The sequence below is a fragment of the Rhinoderma darwinii genome, chromosome 1, assembly GCF_050947455.1.
Source record: "Rhinoderma darwinii isolate aRhiDar2 chromosome 1, aRhiDar2.hap1, whole genome shotgun sequence".
NCBI classification, from domain to species: Eukaryota; Metazoa; Chordata; class Amphibia; order Anura; family Rhinodermatidae; genus Rhinoderma; species Rhinoderma darwinii.
Window position 1 is genome coordinate 481,936,713 of NC_134687.1, and position 26,198 is coordinate 481,962,910.

A 26,198-nucleotide genomic window follows, 5' to 3' on the forward strand; every position below is an offset into this window, starting at 1 on the left:
TGTGTGTTCGTACCCGTAAGGGTAAAGAATAAGGTGGACAACTAATAACGTGTCTAGAACAATTTTGTGCTCATGGAGTAGATGCATCTTTCCATATAATCTGAAAAATACTATTAATAGGTTTTCATTAGTAAATTAATCACTCCAAATATTTTGCCTATTTACACACAGATTATGACAAAGATCACAATGATAGTAAGCCTTGACTAATACATCTTAAAGAGGCTCTGTCACCAGATTTTGCAGCCCCTATCTGCTATTGCAGCAGATAGGCGCTGCAATGTAGATTACAGTAACGTTTTTATTTTTAAAAAACGAGCATTTTTGGCCAAGTTATGACCATTTTCGTATTTATGCAAATGAGGCTTGCAAAAGTACAACTGGGCGTGTTGAAAAGTAAAAGTACAACTGGGCGTGTATTATGTGCGTACATCGGGGCGTGTTTACTACTTTTACTAGCTGGGCTTTCTGATGAGAAGTATCATCCACTTCTCTTCAGAACGCCCAGCTTCTGGCAGTGCAGATCTGTGACGTCACTCACAGGTCCTGCATCGTGTCGGCACCAGAGGCTACAGTTGATTCTGCAGCAGCATCAGCATTTGCAGGTAAGTAGCTACATCGACTTACCTGCAAACGCCGATGCTGCTGCAGAATCATCTGTAGCCTCTGGTGCCGACACAATGCAGGACCTGTGAGTGACGTCACAGTGTGATCTCTGGAGAACACGGCTGTGTCTGCACTGCCAGAAGCTGGGCGTTCTGAAGAGAAGTGGATGACACTTCTATACACAACGCCCAGCTAGTAAAAGTAGTAAACACGCCCCGATGTACGCACATAATACACGCCCAGTTGTACTTTTACTTTTCAACACGCCCAGTTGTACTTTTGCAAGCCTCATTTGCATAAATACGAAAATGGTCATAACTTGGCCAAAAATGCTCGTTTTTTAAAAATAAAAACGTTACTGTAATCTACACTGCAGCGCCTATCTGCTGCAATAGCAGATAGGGGTTGCAAAATCTGGTGACAGAGCCTCTTTAAGTTAAAGGGGTTCTACAAAAACATGACATTTCTTTTCACTAGCTCTAGCACTTGCAATGGAGTATATGCACGGTAAGGTCATAGCTCTTTTTTTACACGATCTTTGCAAAATCACTGCAAAAAATTGAATATGAACGCACCGTGTGAATACACCCGAATGCTTATATGTTTACATATGCCAAAATTTCATTTTAGAAATGTCTGTGACTGAAATCCTATAGCTGAATGGTGTTTGTAAAAATCGCTACAGAAACAACCACATTCAGATGAATATAACATACTTCTATACTTCCTATTAAAATTTGGCACCAAGACCGAACTAAGTGACGGTAGTGAAAAGGGAGCAGCGACACCACGTACAGTCACGTCAGTGCGCTCTCTGTGACCAATTTTACTAGCAGTTCTGTAGGAAAGCGAAGGCATTACAATAGTTACTACTGAAAGCAATAGATTTATGCAGAACTCCTTTAAATTCCAAGATACAGAACTAGTAAGCTCACAAAACAGACAAAGAACACCGCCGGCAAAAATTCGGAAGTAATACAAGACATTTTACATGTGTTTAGACTTTCAGCATTTTTGCAAATGTTATTTTAGCTAAATGGATTGCATATACAGATTTATTTTTTTCAATCAGGTACACAATCTGTTGCCCACTCAATAGACTCAATATCCATACCCTATTCCTGTTTAGTGTTCCAATGGAATTGTGGCAAAATGGTGTTTTTAAAGTCCTATAGAAAAAATGATGTAAAGAAATCCATACATAGAGCATGCTACATTTTGAAAAAGGCACCCCTGTCCACAAAAACCACTATAAAAAACGCCACAGACCAAAATGCTGTGTATGTAGAATTTGTTATATTGTACTATAGACTCTAAAGTAACATCTGGCCGCAGCATTTTTGGGCATAAAAAAAACCCCACAAACAAAAGCTACCAAAACCTAGTGTTATGTAAAAACGGTATGATCGCACGAGTCCGATTTTCTGCAGCAAATCCGACCCAGTTTCCGCAGGGAACTCTGGTCAAAAGTCAGCACGAAATAGTGTTTGATTTGGGGCCAGATTTGCCGCTGTGGAAAAAAGGAGAGCTGCGGGGATTGGATTTGAAAGAACAAACAGGATTTTACCTTCTTCAATGAACTCAATGGGGAAAACTGCCAATATCCGCAACCATTCTGCAGCAGGTCAATTGGTGAACAGAATTTTTCTGCAGCGTATGGATGAGATTTTTAATACACTGCAGATTTTCCGCCCAAAAATAGGGATGGAAATATCTGCAGCCATTACGTAACATGTGAACATAGCCTAATAGTTGTATAATGAAAGATTATACAACTTTCTATTATACTTTGTGTTTCAATTGTTCACCATTATATTATAATCAATGAGAGTGCAGGAGAGTTTTCAGGATGGTTCGGTGAGCAGGTACAGATCTTAAAAACATTGAGGAATTGAAACAAAGTATATTAGTAAATTGTATAACTGCTATGTATATCAAAATCAAGCTTTATTTTACAGGTGCCGAGAACAATAGCTGACCAGAAGGGTTCCTGTTGGTAACCCCAGCAAAAAGCAGCATTATAAGGCATTCTATGTGCTTTCTCTTTCAATGTAGGTTTCTGATTTTAATAAACAGTTGTTACAGAATAAAATGGGGTGTCCACCGATTTCGATGAATGCACCGGCCCCTCCAGAGTGGGAGCCACTTGTTCTAGAAGCTCTCCATTGTGACTTTTGAAGGGGAAGGTGTTCCCGATTAAGGTTCTCCTTTCTGTTACATCAAAATGCTATCAAAGGACTTTTCAAAAAGGATCACCAGTGCGGGGAAAAAAAATAAAAAATGTGAAAGAACCCTAAACCTCAGAGAGCTGTACCTTGTGATTTTGCACAATTATCATGACAAATTAATTCTACAAGTTATATCACAGTGAGACAACTACTGAAAAAGGTCTGGCTGGAAAAAGGTAGATAGTAGTGTGATGTGAGAAACGTTAAATCCGTAAACTGTAGTCAGAATATTATTTCTAGAGTGAGGCAGATACACGGAAACCAAATCATTAGTATCTCACCAGTGTTAGTACAGGATTAGAGGAAACTTACTCTGTGCCCAGGCTTATGGAGGAGTTGATTGCAGACAAAGGAGTATGAAAGGGTGAAACATGAGCGATGTTAAATAAAAGAAAGCAAAAGAAAATGGGTGACAAATTAGGAAACTGAATACAAAAATAATAATCCATCTGGGACGTTAAGAAAGGAAATTTCTTTAAATACAGAAAAAAAAAAAGACGATCTGAAGAAGCATAAGTTATACATCACTTTTGGTAAACCTTAACATACACATTAGGTGATCAAAAGTGCACGAATGTTCATTATACATCACATGGTCAGTTAAAGCAACAGCATCCTGGTTGATTTTTTTTTGAAAGTTTATATGGGCCTTAGGACTCGTGCACACGACAGAACATTGCGCTCAGAGTAGAACACACCAAGTCCCTGCCGCTCCAGAGCACACGCTGTGCTGCCATACGTGGCACCGTATTAGGAAGATATTTTCCCGAACAGCAAAGTTCTGTAATACAGCTTCTGATGGAGCATGACAATATTTTTCTGTTAAGATTCCATATGAATATGAAGGAGTCTGTAGAAAAAAATTTAGGCATATAGGAGGTACAATATGCCCCCATACAACTCAGAGCATGCAGTCATAATACAGCCATGTGTACGAGCCCTTACTGACTATATGTGGCTTACGGATTTTTGGTATGCACTGGTTTAACAGCTATACCTTTTTCATACATGGGCTATCCATATTCCCACTTCTTTTTTTTTTTTTAAAACAGATATGCAGACTAAGGCAGCAGGAAAATTATAAAAAAATAAAATAATCTGAGACCCTATTGTACCCTTGTAAATTTAAATCACCTAAAAAGTTCTTAATATAAAATTCTAAAATGGATTCATCTTGTTTTAAGCTTATCTTTATCTTTCCATGACACCATGCTGACTACCTGTCCTCCTGAGAAATTCTCCCAAAAAGAGATGCTGCAGCTGCACATGCCCAATGGTGGCAAGTGTGGCCTTCTAAACGTTATTACGGCGCAGCGGCTGCCTCCTCGGACGTTCCAGTCTGAGAGAAAGGAGGCAGCTGCTCCTCCTCTAATACCCCTGCGCTACAGAAATATCTAAATTACCAGCCAGGACCGCTGTTTATGCTCCGGTGATAGCCCATGAGCCACGGGTTGGTAACTCCTGCCCTAAGGGGTACTTGGTGATCATGTTAGTCACGGTGCAGTAATGTGTATACATTATCAAAAGGCAAACGCTGTAAAAAAAATTCCACCTTCCATCTATTACGGACATCAACTTTCCTCCTACAGCAGCTGTAAAATTTGTAGGACATATATATATATATATATATACACACACACACACACACACACACACACACACAGATATAAAGGGCTTTTGCAGAGTTATAAAATTTGGGCTTTAAAGTCTTAAAATAATTTTTCAACTTGCTCACCTTACCGACTCCGCGCTGCTCCCATGCTTTTGGTCTACTTGGTCCCCTGCCGCTCTCTGTTGATAATCCTATATGATGACGTTATGACCCTGACTAGACGTCAATGGCATATTCACAGCCACCTCTCCTATATGCAGCCACCACTGGCATCCTTGGCTTGCCCAACAGGAATCAAGGAACCTGAGTCCTCCCTGTAAGTGGACATCCCAGATTTGGGACACCCACCTAACAATGGTATACCCTGTGGATATGCCATAGATGTCTAAAATAGAAATAACCAGGGCTGTGGAGTAGGAAGAAATTTACCAACTCCAAAACAAAAATATTAAATAATATATATTGTTAATTTTGTATTGATTTATTAAATGCATAGTGTGTTGCACATTTACTTAGAGGAATTTGGAAAAGTTTTTTGGTCAGAAATTGTATTCCAATATATATATATATTTTTTTTTGTGTTCTAAGTAGCCAGATATTTACATGCTGATGATGAAAAGTCTGATATTTCCAACTTACTGCAGTCAATTTGTTATTACTAATTATTATACATGAGCCATTTATGAAGGAGTCGCAACTAGAGTCGGACAGTGGAAAAATGGGTTTCCCCGACTCCAGTTACTAGTCATAATGTTACTTTAGTGCCAACTACAGACAACGTGGTTTAATACAAGGTCATTGGAAGAGATGATTTCTGTTTTCTACAACATGGCATGAGCCATCTGCGTCGGCTTCCATTCATGGGTTCCGTCAGACCTTTCCATCAGGGGAGCCCAAGAACGGAAACCATAGTGTTCCATTAGCATTACAATTGATTTCAAATGGTAAAGCTTCCGTTGCAAATGGTTTCAGTTTGTCTGCGTTCCGTAAGGTTTCAGGTTTTTTGCGGAATCAATAGCGCAGTCGCCTACGCTATTGATTCCGCAAAAAAAAACAACCCAAAAGGAAACCATTTTCAACGGAAACATTACCATTGAAATCAATAATAACGCAAACAGAAAGCGATGGTTTCCGTTCATGGTTTCCCCTGACTGAAAGGTCTGACAGAACTCAAACGGACGCCTGATGCAGATGTGAACAAAGCCTTACAGTGGTGCATCCCAAAGACACATTTGTGACTCGTGAACACGACCGTGTTTTTCTTCAGCGTGCTCTCCACATTTGTTGCGGATAGCACACTGACCCATTAATTTCTAAGGGACTATGCACACATCAGTATTTTTTGCGGATCAGTTCTGTTCCGCAAATGATAATACACATAGGCCTAATGCACATGCCCGTGGTAAGTTTCCATAAAACCACAGATCCGTTGTCTGTATTTGTGGTCCATTTATCCACAAAAAAAGAAGAAAAAAGGAAAGCTGAAATTGAGGTCACCAGTTTGTCCCAACCCCGAGTAGGATACAAAATAGTTCAGCAGCACGACAACAGGGGAATTCCCTGGCTTCGCTTGGCAACGTATCCACAATTGTGGACAAAACACGGACGGCAACCCGTTTGCGGTCCACGATTTCCACGGTCCCATAGACTTCTATGGGCGAACTCGTGCCATAAATACGGACAGTAAAATTACTTGTCCTGAGTTTTTGGCCCCATGCACAGTCGTGTGCATGGAGCCATAGAAATGAATGGATCCGTGTGCTATCTGCAAAATTGCAGGTAGCACACGGACAAAAAAACACAGTCGTGTGAATTAGGCTGTACTATCCCTGTCAGTTTTTGCGGAGCCGTGCCGCCAGTCACGTCTATGGGTCCGCAAAAATAACGGACAGCACACAGAAGCCATCCGTGTGCAGTGTGAATTTTGCGGGTACATTGCAAGTAAACGCCTGGGAAATCAGAACACGTGACCTTCCTATGGGTGCAGGCCACGAAATTTAGAGGACACGAGGAAACAACACAGCCGGAACACACGGACATAAGGAACGGTTGCGTAAGCAACTCAGATGCATTACGGACCCAAATACAGACACTAGGATCCGTAGTTTGCGGTCCGATCAATGGCAAGTCGTGTGCAGGAGACCTAAGGCTGTATGGTGACTTTTGGTACACAATTCCTGTGGTGTTACAGCTCAGCATGATGACTTGTCTTATTAAAAGGTGTTGCCCTATTAGGAAAAATCTAGTCCATATTTACCTATAAGAATATATAGACATCATAATGGTGGGCCTCCTTCTCAGGACATCTGTCTATAAGCCAAAGCGAAGAGCAGCTATGAACAGCTACCCCTCTGGAGGACTCAGTACTACCATGTACCACGCATTTCCCCCCCCCCAGTGGTGGCAGATGATCACTGCCCCTTTTCAACTGCCAGGTCTACGGTGATCAACTGATCGCCAGGCTGGCTGCATTCTGAATAGGGTTTTTAAATTAAGGGATGATCCCACTGATGCATTGCACAAAAGTTGCAGTCAACTGCTCACTTGCTGGTCAACTCACATGAGAAAAGTGGCAACCTAACCTAAAAGTCTACATTGCAATGGTCATTACATATTGCAGATGAAATTAAGTTTTGTATGATCCAATCCTATGGCAAACCAGAGCAGTTAAGATAACTTACCATGCAAATTCAGATAATGAAAAAAAAACAACAACTGGAATCGCACAAAAATCGCATTATGAGATCGCATAGCACAGGTAGCCCTGTAGTACTATTATTTTAATAATCGGAAACCAGCTGCTTGTACCATGGTATCTGCTTCAATGAACGTGCATTTGCGCAGTGTGCCTGAGATCATATGACAGCACCAACACCCATCTGCAGACACCACAGGCCCCAAGTCAATCAGCGCCCATAATACGACACTTTGTGTCCTGGTCCCCGTTGTAACCTGCAGGCGAGCAACTGCCACGTAAAGTAGGACATGTACAACATAAGATCATAGGTTCTACATCGCCGAACACTGTATAAGGAGGAGCTCTTACCATCCTGCAAACCGGAGCCGTCAGCCAGAATGGAAGGCGCAAGAGAGCACTTTGGCCAATAGGAAAGCAACAACATACGCCAATCAAAAGATGGCGTCAACGACGAATCAGGAGTCTGTGTAGCTCGCCAATCAAGGAGGAAGCATGTGACCAAGTGTGTACGGACCTCGGGAAGTTCCAAACTTCCACAACAGTAGGCAGAACTAGCGGATGTATACGGAGTTTGGAGAAGTGAACTACGGCTTCACAGACGTATGTCATGTGACACTTTCCCGCGTTTTGTGAGAACGAGGCGGATAGATCGATGCTAGGGTCGCTAACGTTTTGTAGTGAATGGTTTACATCAGTAAATTCTAGTAAACATGAAGTGTGTCATTCCAGGCGGACATTTGAAAGGTATAAAGGTTTAATACCTGTAGCACCCTGCCTTCTTGAAAATGACTACATTGGATGTTAACCATTATGTTTAGTCACTAATAATGGATTTTTCTGAGTAAAACTCTGGGAAGTTTGTGTCACAGCACGGATTATAGAGCAATATAAATATATTAGAATAATATCAGCCCACATGGAACATCTCAATGACGTATAGTGATGGGTGAACGCCAAATGGAGATACCTGTAAAACGTCTATGAAGTGTTCAACTAGTGGGTAGTTTTGACTGCTACAGACGGCTTCCATGTACCAGCTGAATTGATCAGATGTGAAGGAAAATGGCGGAACAGCTGCCTGTTTCTGCTCATAACGCAACCAATTATGTGGCTATCATACAGGTGTTCCAGAGGCGTAACTTTAAACTCCGGGCCCCATTGCAAAATCTATAACAGAACCCGCACCTACCATATATAATTAATTTTACTGGTGTCTTCGTATGCGGCTCAGGGGCCTATGGGCTCCCTTAGGCTCCAGGGCCCATGTGCGACTGCTATCCCTGCTCCCCCTATAGCTACACCCCTGAGGTGTTCCTGTAAAATACAGCAAAATGTGTTAACTCGGCCTCAAAAGAGTTAACCCTACTGGACAACCTCTTAAAAGTAGGGCCAGTTGGCCACGGCTGACCAGTAAGCCTGCTATAAACTATAGATTTGAGACGTCCATTTTCAAGATAAATCGCTGATAGTGAGCATATCTGCCCTACTCATGGGCTGGGGTTCTATTGATGAACTTGTGACAATATCATCTGTCTTGTCACAGAATACTTACCAAGTGTGCCAACAACTGCACCAGACGATACCCAATAAATGAGACTATTCCACAGATACCGGACTTCAGTTGGCTTTTGTCATGCCCTTTCATATTTAGTCTGTAGTCGGGTCAGCAACCTTCGGCACTACAGTTTTTGCGAAACTCCATTTCCCAGCATGCCCTGACAGACTTTGGCTGGAATAAAAAAAAACCTTTGGCTGTCAGTGCTTGCTGGGTGTTGTAGTTTCACAACAGCTCGCCAATCAAGGAGGAAGCATGTGAGCAAGTGTGTACGGAACGCGGGATGTTGAAGATAGCTGACCCCTGCTAGTGTTTGGGCAGCTGTTGTTGCTGGGGGAAACTGCGGGAGATGTTGTACAGAACAATATACATATTATTAGGTCGCCTTTCGGAGCGCCACAGTGGAAACCGCTCTTTTCAGCTGTTCTTGGCTCTGGTATTAAAGGTAGGCCCTGAGCAGAGGAGCCCCATGTACAATGTCATGAACAGGAATTGCGCCCTTTAAGTGACTTTTGAAATGAACTATTATGTGGTCTAGATCACAGAAAAGAAAGATTCTTTACCACACATATGCACATACTGTTCCGATGCTTTCCTGAGCCTTGAGGAAGTAAGGGTTTAAATTGATAAAAGTATACTGAATCTTTTCCCACTAGACTAAATATAAATCTGCTCATCTCCTGCTCTATAACATGCTGCCCTCATATAGGACAGCATGTGGAAGTGTCCCTTCAAGTTAGAAAAGATAAGCTGCAGAGAAAATAAGCTGCTACTGATTCTTCCACCTTTATTGACCACAAACTGTCTTTTTATGGCGGGCAGTGCAGGCCCCCAGTCTACAGTAACGTCTTTTGGCGTCGCTGTAGATGAGGCTAATGCACGCTACAGTGAGCGCGCATGCTCTAAGAACAAGCTGTTACTAACAGCGCCTGTTCTTAGCAAAGCCTCCTGACTACGACCGGGATCGGAACCTCCAATCACGGCCGTTTAACCCTTTAATCATCACGGTTCCTGGCCGTGACATGATTAAAGGGGACTCCGGAGACTTGGGAAACTCTGCAGTCAGCCCTGGGGTTGACAGTTTTCTCCCTATTAGGGCTTGTCCGTAACGGAATTGCTGCAGAACATTTCTTCAGCAGTTCCGCTGAAACTTGCAGTAATTCGGCTGCGGAAAAACTGCACCATTTCCTGCTTTTTTTACTTCAGCAAATGATGCGGAATTTGTTAATTCTCAGCCACTTTGCTGCTACTGTGTTGTTCTGTGTATTTTCTGTCTGCAATTTCGGACGGAAAATACACAGCAATTCTGCTACGTGTGGACAAGCCCTGAGGCTGGGTTCACACGACCACATTAACGTCCGTAATGGACGGACGTATTTCGGGCGGAAGTCCCGGACCGAACTCAGTGCAGGGAGCCGGGCTCCTAGCATCATAGTTATGTACGATGCTAGGAGTCCCTGCCTCTCCATGGAACTACTGTCCCGTACTGAAAACATGATTACAGTACGGGACAGTTGTCCTGCAGAGAGGCAGGGACTCCTAGCATCGTAAATAACTATGATGCTAGGAGCCCGGCTCCCTGCACTGAGTTCGGTCCGGGACTTCCGGCCGAAATACGTCCGTCCATTACGGACGTTAATGTGGTCGTGTGAACCCAGCCTTACTGTGCATAGGGAGAAAACTGTCAAACAGCGGTGGAAGGGCGGGGTTAGCGGCAGCTCATGAATATTGAGGACCAGGGCCGGACTGGGACTGAAATTCTGCCCTGGCATTTGATAGAACACAGGCCCACTTGCTATGTGGTGAATGTGAAATTTGTTTTTCAGCTTGTAGGTTATGAGAAGGTTTGGATTGACTTGACTGGGACTGAGCTGCTCTGAGATGTAATACCAGGTGCAGCTGCTACTACTAAAACTACAGATCTGTGCCTGATAAACAATGAAGGCACCTCCAAACAGCTGATCGGCAGGGGTGCCAAGTGTCAGACCCCCACCGATCTGATATTGATGGCCTATCATAAGAACAGGCCATCAATTTTAAAGTCCTGGATAACCCCTTAAAAAACCAGAGAAATTTATTAAAACATAAATGATAAATTAATGCATGTAAACCACACCAAGAAGAACAATTTCAAGCTTGTTGTCAGTTGTGGCCTTTTCATAAAATTTGAGCAAGTGTTTTCTCAATTCTTCCATTGCTGGTGTCTGAAGCCCATTATCTCTTATGTCGGGGAAATTCCTAGGAGTTCTCCAGTCATGCAAAATAGACATAAAACATTGTATTGCAAATTCTACAGATGGAGCTGCAAACATGCAAGGACAATATAGAGGGTTTTCTGCGTGGTTGTCAGCAAAGTCACCAGGCCAAATCCATGTCTGGTACTATGCTCATGTACTGAATTTAGTGCTGGCAGATACCACAAAGGTGGTGATTCCAAGTGCATCACTATTTCATTTAATGAATGATGTAGCTGTATTTATTCGGGAGTCATATCAACGCATGAATACATGGATAAATGTCAGTCAGGACCCTCACCATCTTAGTGTATCAATAATGCAGTCAATTCAGAAGGCCATGTGCAGAGAACTGCATCACTGACTTCTAGCGCGTCCACGTCCAGGAGTGCTGTAAGCCCCAAAGCATATGTCCCCCCCCTCACACAAAAAAATGATCTATATACAGATACAGTTATTAAATCATACCATTATACCAGATGAAATATTACCTACATACTGTTACTGAATAATACCGCCACACCATAACCACATAGTGACTGAATACCCCCATACTGTTACTGAATAATACCGCCACACCATAACCACATAGTGACTGAATAATACCACCATACTGTTACTGAATACCTCCACACCACAACCACATAGTGCTTGAATAATACCGCCATACTGTTACTGGATAATACAACCACATCATAACCACAGTGACTGAATAATACCACCATACTGTTACTGGATAATACCGCCACATCATAACCACATAGTGACTGAATACCCCCATACTGTTACTGAATAATACCCCCCGCACCATTACCACAGTGACTGAATAATACCCCCATACTGTTACTGAATAATACCCCCACACCATTACCACAGTGACTGAATAATACCACCATACTGTTACTGAATAATACCTCCACACCACAACCACATAGTGACTGAATAATACCCCCATACCGTTACTGAATAATACTGCCACACCATAACCACATAGTGACTGAATAATACCCACATACTGTTACTGAATAATACCTCCACACCACAACCTCATAGTGACTGAGTAATACCACCATACTGTTCCTGGATAATACCACCACATCATAACCACAGTGACTGAATAATACCACCATACTTTTACTGGATAATACCGCCACAACATAACCACATAGTGACATAATACCCCCATACTGTTACTGAATAATACAGCCATACCATAACCACATAGTGACTGAATACCCCCATACTGTTACTGAATAATACCACCATACCATAACTACATTGTTATGGCAGGAAGGAGGTGAAGGGAACAAGTGAGCCCTAATCTACCCACCGCCCTGTCCCTGCCTACTTGCAACGACCCGCCCTAGGTGACGGGGTACAACTTGGCGGCGGTCCCTACGCTGACTAAGTGCAAGGGGATACAAACAGGGAACAAGCAAGGGAAGGGGCAGTAGCCCACGGAACACCGTGAGGAAACGGAGTGGTGAACGAGCCAGTCAGGATCAGGATGTAGTGGAGTATACAAACGCAGAGCACGGAGCAGGAAGCAAGCCAGGGGCAGAGCGAAGCAGGATAAGCGGGAACTGAAGCAAGGCAGAAGCACGGCAGAAGCAGGCTGGAGCAAGGCAGCAGTGGGGCCAGGAATCCAAGAAGAATAACAAGCAATGAGGAAGAGAAAACGGCAGGTATAAATGGACAGGGGGCGGAGCTAACTCCGACTGACCAGGCCGCGATAGGCTCTCCCACTCCTGAGCCTGCCACCCTGATTGGTGGGAGCCGGTGTCAGTCTAAGAGGTCTGGCCTCAGGTGTCGACTGATTAATCCTGGGAGTATCCACAGACGTAGTGCCTGGCAGATCCTTTACAGTACTCCCCCTTTTATGAGGGGCCACCGGACCCTTAGTAAGAAGACCCGGTTTAGTGGGGAAGAGAAGGTGGAACCTCCTGACCAATACCCCAGCGTGAACATCTCGAGCAGGTATCCGTATCCTCTCCAATGGACCAGGTACTGGAGGGAGCCCTGGATCATCCTACTGTCCACAATCTTGGCCACCTCGAATTCCACCCCCTCAGGGGTGAGAACGGGAACAGGAGGTTTCCTCGAGGGGGACCAGGACGGGGAGCAGCGTTTAAGGAGGGAGGCATGAAAGACGTCGTGTATGCGAAAGGATGGGGGAAGCTCCAGACGGAAGGATACAGGGTTGAGGACTTCAATGACCTTATAAGGCCCAATAAATCGGGGAGCAAACTTCCTGGACGGGACCTTAAGGCGCAAGTTCCTAGACGACAACCACACCAGATCCCCGACGACAAACCGGGGGTTAGCAGAACGTCTTCTATCAGCCTGAATCTTTTGTACGCTCTGGGACGCCTCTAGGTTCTTCTGAACCTGGGCCCAGACTGTGCACAGTTCCCGATGAACGTCCTCTACCTCGGGATTATTGGAACAACCAGGAGAAACGGACGAGAACCTTGGATTAAACCCGAAATTACAGAAAAACGGGGAGACCCCTGACGAGTTACTGACCCGGTTATTCAGGGAAAATTCGGCGAGGGGAAGGAATGAGACCCAATCAAATTGACAGTCAGAGATGAAACACCTTAAATATTGTTCCAGGGATTGATTAGTCCTTTCCGTTTGGCCATTAGTTTCGGGATGGAAGGCGGAGGAGAAGGACAGATCAATCTCCAACTTTTTACAAAAAGCTCTCCAAAATAAGGAAACAAATTGTACCCCTCTGTCAGAAACTATATTGACTGGGGCCCCATGGAGACGCAAAATGTGTTTAACAAACAAAGAAGCTAACGTCTTGGCGTTAGGTAGTTTCTTAAGGGGCACAAAGTGGCACATCTTGCTGAAGCGGTCTACTACCACCCACACCACTGACTTGCCCTGAGATGGAGGCAAATCGGTGATAAAATCCATGGAGATATGGGTCCAAGGTCTCTGGGGAATGGGCAAAGAACGTAGTAAGCCCGCAGGTCGGGACCTAGGGGTCTTGGACCTAGCACAAACCTCACAAGCGGCGACGTAAGCCCTAACGTCTTTAGGCAACCCAGGCCACCAATAGTTTCTGGTAATGAGGTGTTTGGTACCCAAGATGCCAGGATGACCAGATAGTGCGGAGTCATGGTTTTCCCTGAGTACCCTTAGCCGGTATTGCAGGGGGACAAACAGCTTGTCCCCAGGGAGGTTCCCGGGAGCTGAACCTTGATCAGCCGCAATGTCAGAGGCTAAATCAGAATCAGTGGCAGAAACGATTATACCAGGGGGTAAAATACAAGCAGGATCCTCCTCAGAAGGAGGATTGGCCATGAAACTACGTGACAGTGCATCAGCCTTAATATTTTTGGACCCAGCCCTAAAGGGAACCAAGAAGTTAAATCTGGTAAAGAATAGCGCCCATCGAGCTTGTCTAGGATTAAGCCTCCGGGCAGATTCTAGGAAAACCAGATTCTTGTGGTCAGTAAGGACCGTTACCTGGTGTCTGGCCCCCTCCAGGAAGTGACGCCACTCTTCAAAAGCCCATTTAATGGCTAAAAGTTTGCGGTTGCCAATATCATAGTTACTCTCCGTGGGCGAAAACGTCCTAGAGAAGTAAGCACAGGGGCGGAGATGGGTGAGGGAGCTGGTACCCTGGGACAAGACGGCCCCCACTCCCACCTCGGACGCGTCAACCTCCACAATAAATGGCTCCCTTTGGTTGGGCTGAACCAGCACGGGGGCCGAGATAAAGCACTTCTTGAGGGTCTCAAAAGCCTGGACGGCCTCAGGAGGCCAGTGGAGGACATCAGCACCCTTGCGAGTGAGGTCCGTAAGAGGCTTAGCGACGACCGAGAAGTTGGCAATAAATCTCCTGTAATAGTTAGCGAACCCCAAAAAACACTGTAGCGCCTTCAGGGAGGCAGGTTGGACCCATTCCGCCACAACCTGAACCTTGGCAGGGTCCATGCGGAATTCATGAGGAGTGAGGATTTGACCCAAAAATGGTATCTCCTGTACCCCAAACACACATTTTTCGGTTTTCGCAAACAGATTATTTTCCCGGAGGACCTTCCTGACATGCTCCACCTGGGAGGACCAGTCCTTGGAAAACACCAGTATGTCATCAAGGTACACTACAAGAAAATTTCCCAGGTAATCTCTCAGAATTTCATTAATAAAATTCTGGAAGACGGCAGGGGCATTACACAACCCAAAGGGCATAACCAGGTATTCGAAATGACCTTTGGGCGTGTTGAACGCAGTCTTCCACTCATCCCCATCTTTGATGCGGATAAGGTTATATGCCCCCCGTAGATCGAACTTAGAGAACCATTGGGCCCCCTGAACCTGATTAAAAAGATCCGGAATTAAAGGAAGGGGATACTGGTTCCTTACTGTGACCTTATTCAAGTTACGATAGTCAATGCACGGCCTAAGACCACCATCCTTCTTCCCCACGAAGAAGAAGCCAGCACCTACAGGAGAAGTCGAGGGGCGAATGAAACCCTTGGCCAGGCATTCTTGGATATACTCCCTCATAGCTTCACGTTCAGGACATGAAAGATTAAATATCCTACCCTTAGGAAGCTTAGCACCAGGTACCAAATCGATGGCGCAATCGTAATCTCTATGAGGGGGCAACACCTCGGAGGCCTCCTTAGAAAACACATCAGCGAAGTCCTGAACAAACTCAGGTAGCGTGTTTACCTCCTCACGGGGAGAAATAGAGTTAACCGAAAGACATGACGTCAGGCATTCACTACCCCATTTGGTGAGATCCCCAGTATTCCAATCAAACGTGGGATTATGCAGCTGCAACCAGGGAAGACCTAATACCAGATCGGACGATAATCCCTGCATCACCAGTACAGAGCACTGCTCCAAATGCATGGAGCCAACAAGGAGTTCAAAAACAGGAGTATGCTGAGTAAAATAACCATTAGCAAGAGGAGTGGAGTCGATACCCACTACCGGGACAGGATAAGGCAAATCAATAAAATGCATTTTTAGAGACATAGCAAATTCCACAGACATGATATTAGCAGATGAGCCAGAATCCACGAAGGCACTGCCAGTGGCAGACCGGCCAGCAAACGAGACCTGAAAGGGAAGCAAAATTTTATTGCGTTTCATATTAATGGGAAATACCTGTGCGCCCAAGTGACCTCCCCGATGATCACTTAGGCGCGGAAGTTTTCCGGCTGCTTATTCTTGCGCCTGGGACAGGTGTTCAGTAGATGCTTGTCACCCCCACAATAGAAGCAGAGACCATTCTTCCTGCGGAACTCTCTACGTTGTCGAGGGGACATGGAGGCCCCGAGTTGCATAGGTACCTCCGAGTGTTCCGTGGAAGAGCGAGAAGACGGGACCTCGGGGGGAATCGCAGGGAAGTCAGAGGGGAAAACATTGAAACGTTCAAGCTGACGTTCCATGAGACGTCGGTCAAGTCGTACTGCTAGGGCCATAACCTGGTCTAGGGAGTCAGAAGAGGGGTAGCTAACAAGCAGATCCTTCAGGGCGTCAGATAATCCTAACCTAAACTGGCACCTTAGGGCCGGGTCGTTCCACCGAGAAGCTACGCACCACTTTCTAAAATCAGAACAGTATTCCTCAACAGGTCTCCTACCCTGACGTAAGGTCACCAGCTGACTCTCGGCTAAGGCAGTCCTGTCAGTCTCGTCGTAAATGAGTCCGAGGGCAGAGAAAAAACGATCGACGGAGGAAAGTTCAGGGGCGTCAGGAGCCAAGGAGAAGGCCCACTCTTGGGGCCCTTCCTGGAGTCGGGATATAATGATACCCACCCGCTGTTTCTCGAAACCTGAGGAGTGAGGTTTTAGACGGAAGTAAAGTCTGCAACTCTCCCGGAAGGAGAGAAAAGTCTTACGGTCCCCTGAGAACCGGTCAGGTAACTTGAGGTCGGGTTCTAGAGGTGAGGTGAGGGGTACTACTATGGCAGCGTCAGACTGGTTGACCCTCTGAGCCAGGGCCTGGACCTGTAGGGAGAGGCCCTGCATCTGCTGGGTCAGGGTCTCAAGGGGGTCCATGATAGCGTCAGCGTAGGAGAAATGGTAGACTAGGTATGGGCTTGTTATTATGTTATGGCAGGAAGGAGGTGAAGGGAACAAGTGAGCCCTAATCTACCCACCGCCCTGTCCCTGCCTACTTGCAACGACCCGCCCTAGGCGACGGGGTACAACTTGGCGGCGGTCCCTACGCTGACTAAGTGCAAGGGGATACAAACAGGGAACAAGCAAGGGAAGGGGCAGTAGCCCACGGAACACCGTGAGGAAACGGAGTGGTGAACGAGCCAGTCAGGATCAGGATGTAGTGGAGTATACAAACGCAGAGCACGGAGCAGGAAGCAAGCCAGGGGCAGAGCGAAGCAGGATAAGCGGGAACTGAAGCAAGGCAGAACCACGGCAGAAGCAGGCTGGAGCAAGGCAGCAGTGGGGCCAGGAATGCAAGAAGAATAACAAGCAATGAGGAAGAGAAAACGGCAGGTATAAATGGACAGGGGGCGGAGCTAACTCCGACTGACCAGGCCGCGATAGGCTCTCCCACTCCTGAGCCTGCCACCCTGATTGGTGGGAGCCGGTGTCAGTCTAAGAGGTCTGGCCTCAGGTGTCGACTGATTAATCCTGGGAGTATCCACAGACGTAGTGCCTGGCAGATCCTTTACATACATAGTGACTGAATACCCCATACTGTTACTGAATAATACTGCCACACCATAACCACATAGTGACAGAATAATACCCCCATACTGTAAAGGATCTGCCAGGCACAGCTTCGGGGTTAACTCCCAGAATTAATCAATCAGCACCTGAGAATACATCCCTGAGACTGACTCCTGCTTCCACCATTCAGGCTGGCAGGCTTAGGAGTGGGAGAACCTATCGTAACCTGGCCAGACTCAGCTAGCTCCCGCCCTCGGTCTATTTAAGCCTGCACTTCCTGTCCCTCGGTGCTTGTGATTCTTTCCTTGTGGTTTCCTGGCCCAGCTACAGCTCCTGCTATTTTTGATCCTGCTCCATACAGACCCTGGCTTACCGACTACTCTTCTGCTTTTCGTTTTGTACCTCGCACACTCCTGGCTTGACTCGGCTCGTTCACCACTCTGGTTGCTCACGGTGTTGCCGTGGGCAACGGCCCCTTTTTCTTGCTTGTGTTCCTTTGTATGTTTGTCGTGTTTGTCGTGCACTTACTGAGCGCAGGGACCGCCGCCCAGTTGTACCCCGTCGCCTAGGGCGGGTCGTTGCAAGTAGGCAGGGACAGAGTGGCGGGTAGATTAGGGCTCACTTGTCCGTCTCCCTACCCCCTGCCATTACATAATCACAAGCCGATACCTAGTCTACCCCTGGTCCCTGACACCACTATGGATCCCCGTGAGACCCTGGCTCAGCAAATGCAGGGTCTCTCCCTACAGGTCCAGGCCCTGGCTCAGAGGGTCAATCAGCCTGATGCTACCGTGGTAGTTCCCCTCACCGCACCTCTTGAACCCCACCTCAAGTTGCCCGACCGGTTCTCAGGGGACCGGAGGGCTTTTCTCTCCTTTCGGGAGAGTTGTAGGCTTTACTTTCGTTTAAAGCCTCATTCCTCAGGTTCTGAGAGCCAGCGGGTGGGTATAATTATGTCCCGGCTCCAGGAAGGGCCCCAAGAGTGGGCCTTCTCCTTGGCTCCTGACGCCCCTGAACTTTCCTCCGTTGATTGTTTCTTTTCTGCTCTCTGACTTATTTATGACGAGACTGACAGGACTGCCTTTGCCGAGAGTCAGCTGGTGACCTTACGTCAGGGTAAGAGACCTGTTGAGGAGTATTGCTCTGACTTTCGGAAGTGGTGCGTAGCTTCTCGGTGGAATGACCCTGCCTTAAGGTGGCAGTTTAGGTTGGGTCTGTCGAATGCCCTGAAAGACCTGCTAGTTAGCTATCCCTCTTCTGACTCCCTAGACCAGGTTATGGCTTTAGCGGTACGACTTGACCGACGTCTCAGGGAACGACAACGTGAACGTTTATGTGTTTTCTCCTCCGACTCCCCCATGATGCCTCCCGAAGCTCCGTTGCTTCGTTCCTCCCCGAAAGATTCAGAGATACCTATGCAACTCGGGGCCTCCGTGTCCCCCCAACAACGTAGAGAATTCCGCAGGAAGAATGGTCTCTGCTTCTACTGTGGGGACAACAAGCATCAAGTGAACACCTGTCCTAGGCGTAAGATTCCAACAATCCCGAGGTAGAGGTCGTTCATCGGGAACTGTGCACAGTCTGGGCCCAGGTTCAGAAAAACCTAGAGGTGTCCCAGAGCGTACAAAAAACTCAGGCTGATAAAAAACGTTCTGCTAACCCCCTGTTTATGGTCGGGGATCTGGTGTGGTTGTCGTCTAGGAACTTGCGTCTCAAGGTTCCGTCCAAGAAGTTTGCTCCCCGGTTTATTGGGCCGTATAAGGTCATTGAGGTCCTCAATCCTGTCTCCTTCCGGCTGGAGTTACCCCCGTCTTTTCGTATACACGACGTGTTTCATGCCTCCCTCCTCAAACGCTGCTCCCCGTCCTTGGCTCCCTCGAGGAGACCTCCTGTTCCCATCCTCACCCCTGAGGGGGTCGAATTCGAGGTGGCCAGGATTGTGGACAGCAAGATGGTCCAAGGCTCCCTCCAGTACCTGGTCCATTGGAGAGGATACGGGCCCGAGGAGAGGACTTGGGTACCCGCCCGGGATGTTCACGCTGGGGTATTGGTCAGGAGGTTCCACCTGCGTTTCCCCAGTAAGCCAGGTCCACTTAGAAAGGGTCCTGTGGCCCCTCATAAAAGGGGGGGTACTGTAAAGGATCTGCCAGGCACAGCTTCGGGGTTAACTCCCAGAACTAATCAATCAGCACCTGAGAATACATCCCTGAGACTGACTCCTGCTTCCACCATTCAGGCTGGCAGGCTTAGGAGTGGGAGAACCTATCGTAACCTGGCCAGACTCAGCTAGCTCCCGCCCTCGGTCTATTTAAGCCTGCACTTCCTGTCCCTCGGTGCTTGTGATTCTTTCCTTGTGGTTTCCTGGCCCAGCTACAGCTCCTGCTATTTTTGATCCTGCTCCATACAGACCCTGGCTTACCGACTACTCTTCTGCTTTTCGTTTTGTACCTCGCACACTCCTGGCTTGACTCGGCTCGTTCACCACTCTGGTTGCTCACGGTGTTGCCGTGGGCAACGGCCCCTTTTTCTTGCTTGTGTTCCTTTGTATGTTTGTCGTGTTTGTCGTGCACTTACTGAGCGCAGGGACCGCCGCCCAGTTGTACCCCGTCGCCTAGGGCGGGTCGTTGCAAGTAGGCAGGGACAGAGTGGCGGGTAGATTAGGGCTCACTTGTCCGTCTCCCTACCCCCTGCCATTACACATACTGTTACTGAATAATACCACCACACCATAACCACATAGTGACTGAATAATACCACTATACAGTTACTGAATAATACCTCCACACCATAACTACATAGTGACTAAATAATACCCCCATACTGTTAATGAATAATAGTACCACACCATAACCACATAGTGACTGAATAATACCACCACACCATAACCACATAGTGATTGAATAATACCCCTATACTGTTACTGAATAATACCACCACACTATAACCGCATAGTGACTGAATAATACCCCCATACTGTTACTGTATAATACCACCACACCACAACCACATAGTGACTGAATAATACCCCCATACTGTTACTGAATAATACTGTAACATCCGTGGTCGCTGACCACAAACTTCCATCCAGTCGACGCCCTTCTCTCAAGACATGTCTGCACATATGGCCGTCCTGCTCCACACTGACCACCAGGCTGCGCTCACGAGCTCAGTCCAGACTTAAGGAGCCAGAGCGCACGCATGTTGGTGAGTGAGCTAATTGCTCCAGAGCACCCTGGGCTATAAGAAGGTCCCAGCCCCATACTCCGATGCCTGAGCTTTGTTGTTGTATTCCAAGTTTGTCTTGCAAATGGTCCCCTAGTGTTTCCTGCTCCCAGTGCTCCCTGATCCTGTACCTGTATCCTGATCTAGTGCCGTGCTTAGCTGTAGCCGTGCTGTGCTGTATACCACGCCTGTCCTACTTCTCCACGCCTGACGTCTACCTGCTGCCTAGTTCCTGCCAAGACTGCCTTGCTACTGTCCGAGCTGCCACAGGTACCCTATATAAACGATAGACTCTGACCTGCACCCTGTTGGCCAGCTGCCATACCGCCAAGGCGGTACAGCCCAGTGGGTCCACGAACCCTACGTGACAGTAAGCTCAAGCCATGGACCCCGCTGGTCAATCCAAGACCATGACGATGTCACAAGAGATGCGGGCGGATATGCTAGACCTCCGGTTCTCGACAGGACCAACTCTTCCATTCTCGCACGTCGGCAGGAGGCACGAGCTGCCGTTCCTCCTACTACACCTCCTGACAGTGTTGATCCTCAGGCTACACCTCCTGGCAGCCCGCGTTTTTCTTTGCCACTTCCTGACCGCTATGATGGAGACGCAGGTACCTGTCGTGGATTTTTGAACCAGTGCCAGATCTACTTCAGCCTGTATACTAGGACATTTTCTTCTGACGGCGCAAGGGTCGCTTTCATCATCTCTCTCCTTACTGGCAAGGCTCATGCATGGGCGAACCCTATCTGGGAGAGACAAGGACCAGAGACCCGTGACTTCCAGGGCTTTCTCCGGACTTTTCGCATGGTGTTTGAGGAGCATGGATGGGTCTCATCTGCAGCGGCCTCTTTGATTAACCTACGCCTTGGAGACACCTCCGTGAGCGAGTACACCATCCACTTCCGCACACTGGCGGGAGAACTATTATGGAACAATGAGGCCCTGGTGGCTGTATTCTGGCATGGACTGTCTCCTAAAATTAAGGACGAAATTGCCGCTCGAGACCTGCCATCTACCCTGGATGACCTCATCCTTCTGTCCGCCCGGGTTGATATGCGGATCCGAGAACGCCTCCAACAGGTTCGTCGGGAGGAAGGCCTTCCTACTCTGGTCCCTACTTTGCAGCAACCCCTGCTGTCCTCAGATGTCGATCTTCCTAAGGAGTCTGTGATGATGGACCAGTGTAAGATATCCACCCAGGTGAGACAACGCAAACGCACTTCGGGACTCTGTCTATATTGCGGCCATCTTGTGCACCTGTGTCCCCAAAAATCCCAAAGCCTAGGGTTGCTAGGAGAGGAAACCTTGGGTAAGAATGGACTTCTGTCTACATTGTCCATACCAGTGACTATAGTGTCCGGCGAGAGAACGCATCAGGTCTCTGCGTATCTGGACTCTGGATCCGCTGCTAATTTCATCCGTAGAGACCTGGTGGATCTTCAATTACCCACCACCCCCCTGGAGAGGCCGTTGTCGGTTGCATCAGTGAATAGACTACCTCTGCCAGACCCAGTTATAGCTGTGACCAAGCCGCTGAGGCTCCAAGTGGGAGCTTTTCACTCCGAGCTCCTGACGTTCTATGTCCTATCCAAAGCCGTTAACCCTATGTTGCTGGGCCTGCCTTAGCTCCGACTACATGCCCCAATCCTGGACTGGAATTCTGGAGAGGTTCTCCAGTGGGGCACTGAGTGTCAAAGCCGATGCCTGGTGCAGATTCGTTCGGCTCAGCCTTCGCTGCCTCGGTCATTGGCAGGATTGCCGGGTCATTATGCTGCATTTTTGGACGTCTTCAGCAAGAGGGAGGCAGAGACATTGCCTCCACACCGGGCGTATGACTGCCCAATCGAGCTGACTCCGGGTGCATCCCTTCCCCGTGGTAGGGTATATCCTCTCTCCTTGCTAGAGACACTGTCCATGTCCGCCTATGGGAAAGAGAACTTGGAGAGGGGCTTCATACGGAAGTCTTCCTCCCCGGCAGGAGCCGGGTTCTTCTACATCCAAAAAGAAGGTTGGTTCTCTTCGTCCTTGTATCGACTACCGAGGTCTCAACCAGATCACAGTGAAAAATAAATATCCGTTGCCACTGATCTCAGAACTGTTTGATTGTATACGTGGTGCCAAGATTTTTTCCAAACTAGACCTGCGTGGGGCTTACAACCTGGTCCGGATTCGCCAGGGTGATGAATGGAAGACTGCATTTAACACCCGTGTAGTGCTCCCGCGGTCTTCCAGGAGTTTGTTAATGACATTTTCCGTGACCTCCTCTATGTTTGTGTAGTATTCTACCTTGATGATATCTTGATTTTTTCTCCAGATCTTATGACGCATCAGAGACATGTCCGTCAAGTTTTGCTGCGGTTAAATGAGAATCGTCTGTACGCTAAGTTGGAAAAGTGCGTGTTTGAAAAAGATGCTCTACCCTTCCTGGGCTATATCGTCTCGAATCGAGGTCTCGAGATAGATCCTGAAAAGGTAACGTCTGTCCTGGAATGGCCACGCCCTCAAGGCTTGAGGGCTATAGAGCGCTTTCTGGTATTCGCCAATTTTTACAGACAGTTTATTCCAAACTTCTCCTCACTAACTTCTCCTATCTCTAACCTTACTAAGAAGGGCATGAATGCCAAGGCGTGAACTCCTGAGGCAGAGTTCGCATTCATTAGCCTGAAGAGTGCTTTCACGTCAGCCTCTATCCTCCATCATCCAGATGTCTCTCTACAGTTCTCGTTGGAGGTGGGCACATCCTCTGTCGGTGCTGGTGCACTCCTGTTCCAGAGAGGCTCCAAGGGCAAGTCAATGGTATGTGGATATTTCCCTAAGCTCTTCTCTTCCACAGAACGCTACTACTCGATTGGGGATCGGGAGTTACTGGCCATCAAATTGGCTCTGAAGGAGTGGAGACATCTACAAGAGGGCGCAGCTCATCCCATCCTGATCTTTATGGACCATAAGAACCTTACCTATCTTCAGACGGCCCAACGGTTAAACCCTCGTGAGGCCATGTGGTCACTGTTCTTTACCAGGTTCCAGTTTGAGCTCCATTATTGCCCAGCCGACAAGAATGTGAGGGCCGATGCCTTGTCCAGGTTTTTTCGAGACAGAGGATACCATGGAAAATTCCACAGAACATCACTGATCCGTCTCGCATTGTCGCTGTCAATCCCCTGCAAGTTGGGGACATTCCTCCAGGGAGGACCCTTGTGCGCCTGGCTGACCGTGGAATAATCCTCCGCTGGGGACATTCCTCTAGACTGGCAGGTCATGCGGGAACCCGTAAGACTCGGGATGTGATTGCTCGTCATTTCTGGTGGCCCACGCTGCCCAAGGACATTATGGACTTTGTTTCTTCCTGTTCAATATGTGTAGCCAACAAGGTCGCTCACTCCAGCCATTGCCTGTGCCCAATGCCCCCTGGCAGCATATAGCTATGGACTTTGTTACGGATCTGCCTCTCTCTGCCGGATGCAGTACTGCCTGGGTGGTGGTGGATCGATTTTCAAAGATGGCCCACTTCGTTCCTCTGCTGGCCAAACTGTTCATCCAACACATCTTCCGCCTGCATGGCTTGCCGCAGCATATTGTGTCTGATCGGGGGTTTCAGTTCACCTCGAAGTTCTGGAGAGCCCTTTGCGGACTCCTAGGTATAAAGTTGGACTTTTCCTCGGCCTACCATCCTCAGTCCAATGGTGAGGTCGAGAGGATCCATCAGATCTTGGAGAACAACCTACGCCACTTCATCTCCAAGCAGCATGATGACTGGGTGCAGTTGCTTACAACATGAAAAGCAAAAGGAAAGACCCCTAGTGGCTGGCAGGGATGAATAAACAATGAGAAAAAAATGTGCCGAGGCACAGAGGTCCCAATTTCCCAGCCACCATAGAATGGTGTCAATGGTAGCAGTTAAAATATAACTTTTATTAGTGAATCAAACAGACAGACAGCAACACAAAGTTAAAATTGTATCAAAAGACGGCTCATGTGTATCGTAAAGATCAATGTGCACGCACCCAGCACATCGCTGGATGCAATGAGATAGACTGATTAGGCAGCTGCAGACTGCCGTTCGTGGGATCAGTCCCACACAGTTAGAGCAAGTAACTGAGCCGTCAGTGATTATTAAGATGGCGATAGCCCCCCCGACATGTTTCGTTACAGAAGTAACGTCCTCAGGGGATAACACGGGGCTAATGAGCGCGCGTGTAGAATCCTGCTCCTTATATAAGCTCGTATGCCTGACATATGTGTGACGTGTGTGGCAACGGCTCTACTCTCTGCCAATCAGGCAGTCATAAATGACGAGCCCCCATGCCGAGGAGAGTGACACGGCTGGGAGCCAATAGAGCACCGTGGCAATGTGTCAAATCATAACGGGAGCTGCGCGCGTGCGCACAGCAGCCGAAATGGGTAACTGTTATCCGAGAGTCTCTGTATGCAGGAAGAGTGACAGAACGGGCAGCCAATAAAGAGTTCAGAACGGCACTCAAATGAGGCAGACGAATCAAACGAGTAGATAACGCCGGGATACCCAATAAGTGGTGGCAATAAATGTCACACAAAAATTAGCGTATAAATTACGCATCAATTACAATACGAATGTCACAATATCCGAATAGAGAGCTCAGATACAATCGCGAGTGTCACACATAGGATAAATGTACAAAGGTACATAATAAGAAATATTCCCAAAAGGGTCTAATAGATATAACCAAATAGTAGGGAAGAGCAAGGAGCAAAATGGAGTTGTCTGTTATGACAATGACAACAATCAATAGTAATATCTACCGAACATTAATGTAGTGAAACTAGATATGCATCAGGACTGTATGAGTAGTAATCAGTGTGTCTCATAAACTGTCAGATCGACAGAGGTATCACACAAAAGAAAAAGTGATATTCAGCAAGAGTGGTATATATAGCAAAAAAAGGGTTTACTACGAGGGAAGAAGATATTTTAATATTCTCTACAGGAAGGCCATAAAGGTAAAACCCTCATTAAGGCCATTGGGGCTCAGAGAACCGAGCCTATGTATCCATCGAGCCTCCTCCTGTAATAGTCTCTTGTCTAGGTTACCAGCCCTAGGGCCAAGTTTTAATTGCGTAATGCCCCAGAATTGAAGGATCTTAGAGTCGCCCCCATGAACAGATCTCACATGTCTCGAAATAGAGGTATCCTCTTTCATATTAACACTGCTGACATGTCTGGAGATCCTTCTCCTGAGTTGCTGAGTGGTTTTGCCAACATACAATTTGGGGCACGGGCATCTGGCAACATATACAACATCGGTGGTTTGGCAATTAATAAAGTGTCTGATGGTAAATTGACAACCGTTTAGATGGTTAGTAAAACACTTGGTTTTGGGCATGTATATGCAGAAGGAAC

The 26,198-nt window shown here is 47.1% G+C and overlaps 2 protein-coding genes across 6 annotated transcripts in view; one reads left to right on the top strand and one right to left on the bottom strand.

Annotated features, from left to right (window-relative positions):
- Nucleotides 1-26,198, bottom strand: part of VPS29 (VPS29 retromer complex component) — a 128,790-nt gene that overhangs the window by 3,573 nt on the left and 99,019 nt on the right. Inside the window, exon 1 of one of the 3 annotated variants that reach the window (XM_075834694.1) lies at nt 7,493-7,601. The exons of 1 other annotated variant lie outside the window; for it this stretch is intronic. In XM_075834694.1, coding sequence (XP_075690809.1) covers nt 7,493-7,495 — 3 coding nt within the window. In that variant the 5' untranslated portion in view covers nt 7,496-7,601. Of the gene's footprint in view, nt 1-7,127; nt 7,149-7,492; nt 7,602-26,198 lie in introns of those variants that run through there. One more of the 3 variants, XM_075834702.1, reaches the window with a different exon arrangement.
- Nucleotides 7,434-26,198, top strand: part of RAD9B (RAD9 checkpoint clamp component B) — a 255,599-nt gene continuing 236,834 nt past the window's right edge. Inside the window, exon 1 of one of the 3 annotated variants that reach the window (XM_075834597.1) lies at nt 7,434-7,888. In XM_075834597.1, coding sequence (XP_075690712.1) covers nt 7,855-7,888 — 34 coding nt within the window. In that variant the 5' untranslated portion in view covers nt 7,434-7,854. The remainder of the gene's footprint in view (nt 7,889-26,198) is intronic. The other 2 variants (XM_075834607.1, XM_075834587.1) reach the window with 2 other exon arrangements.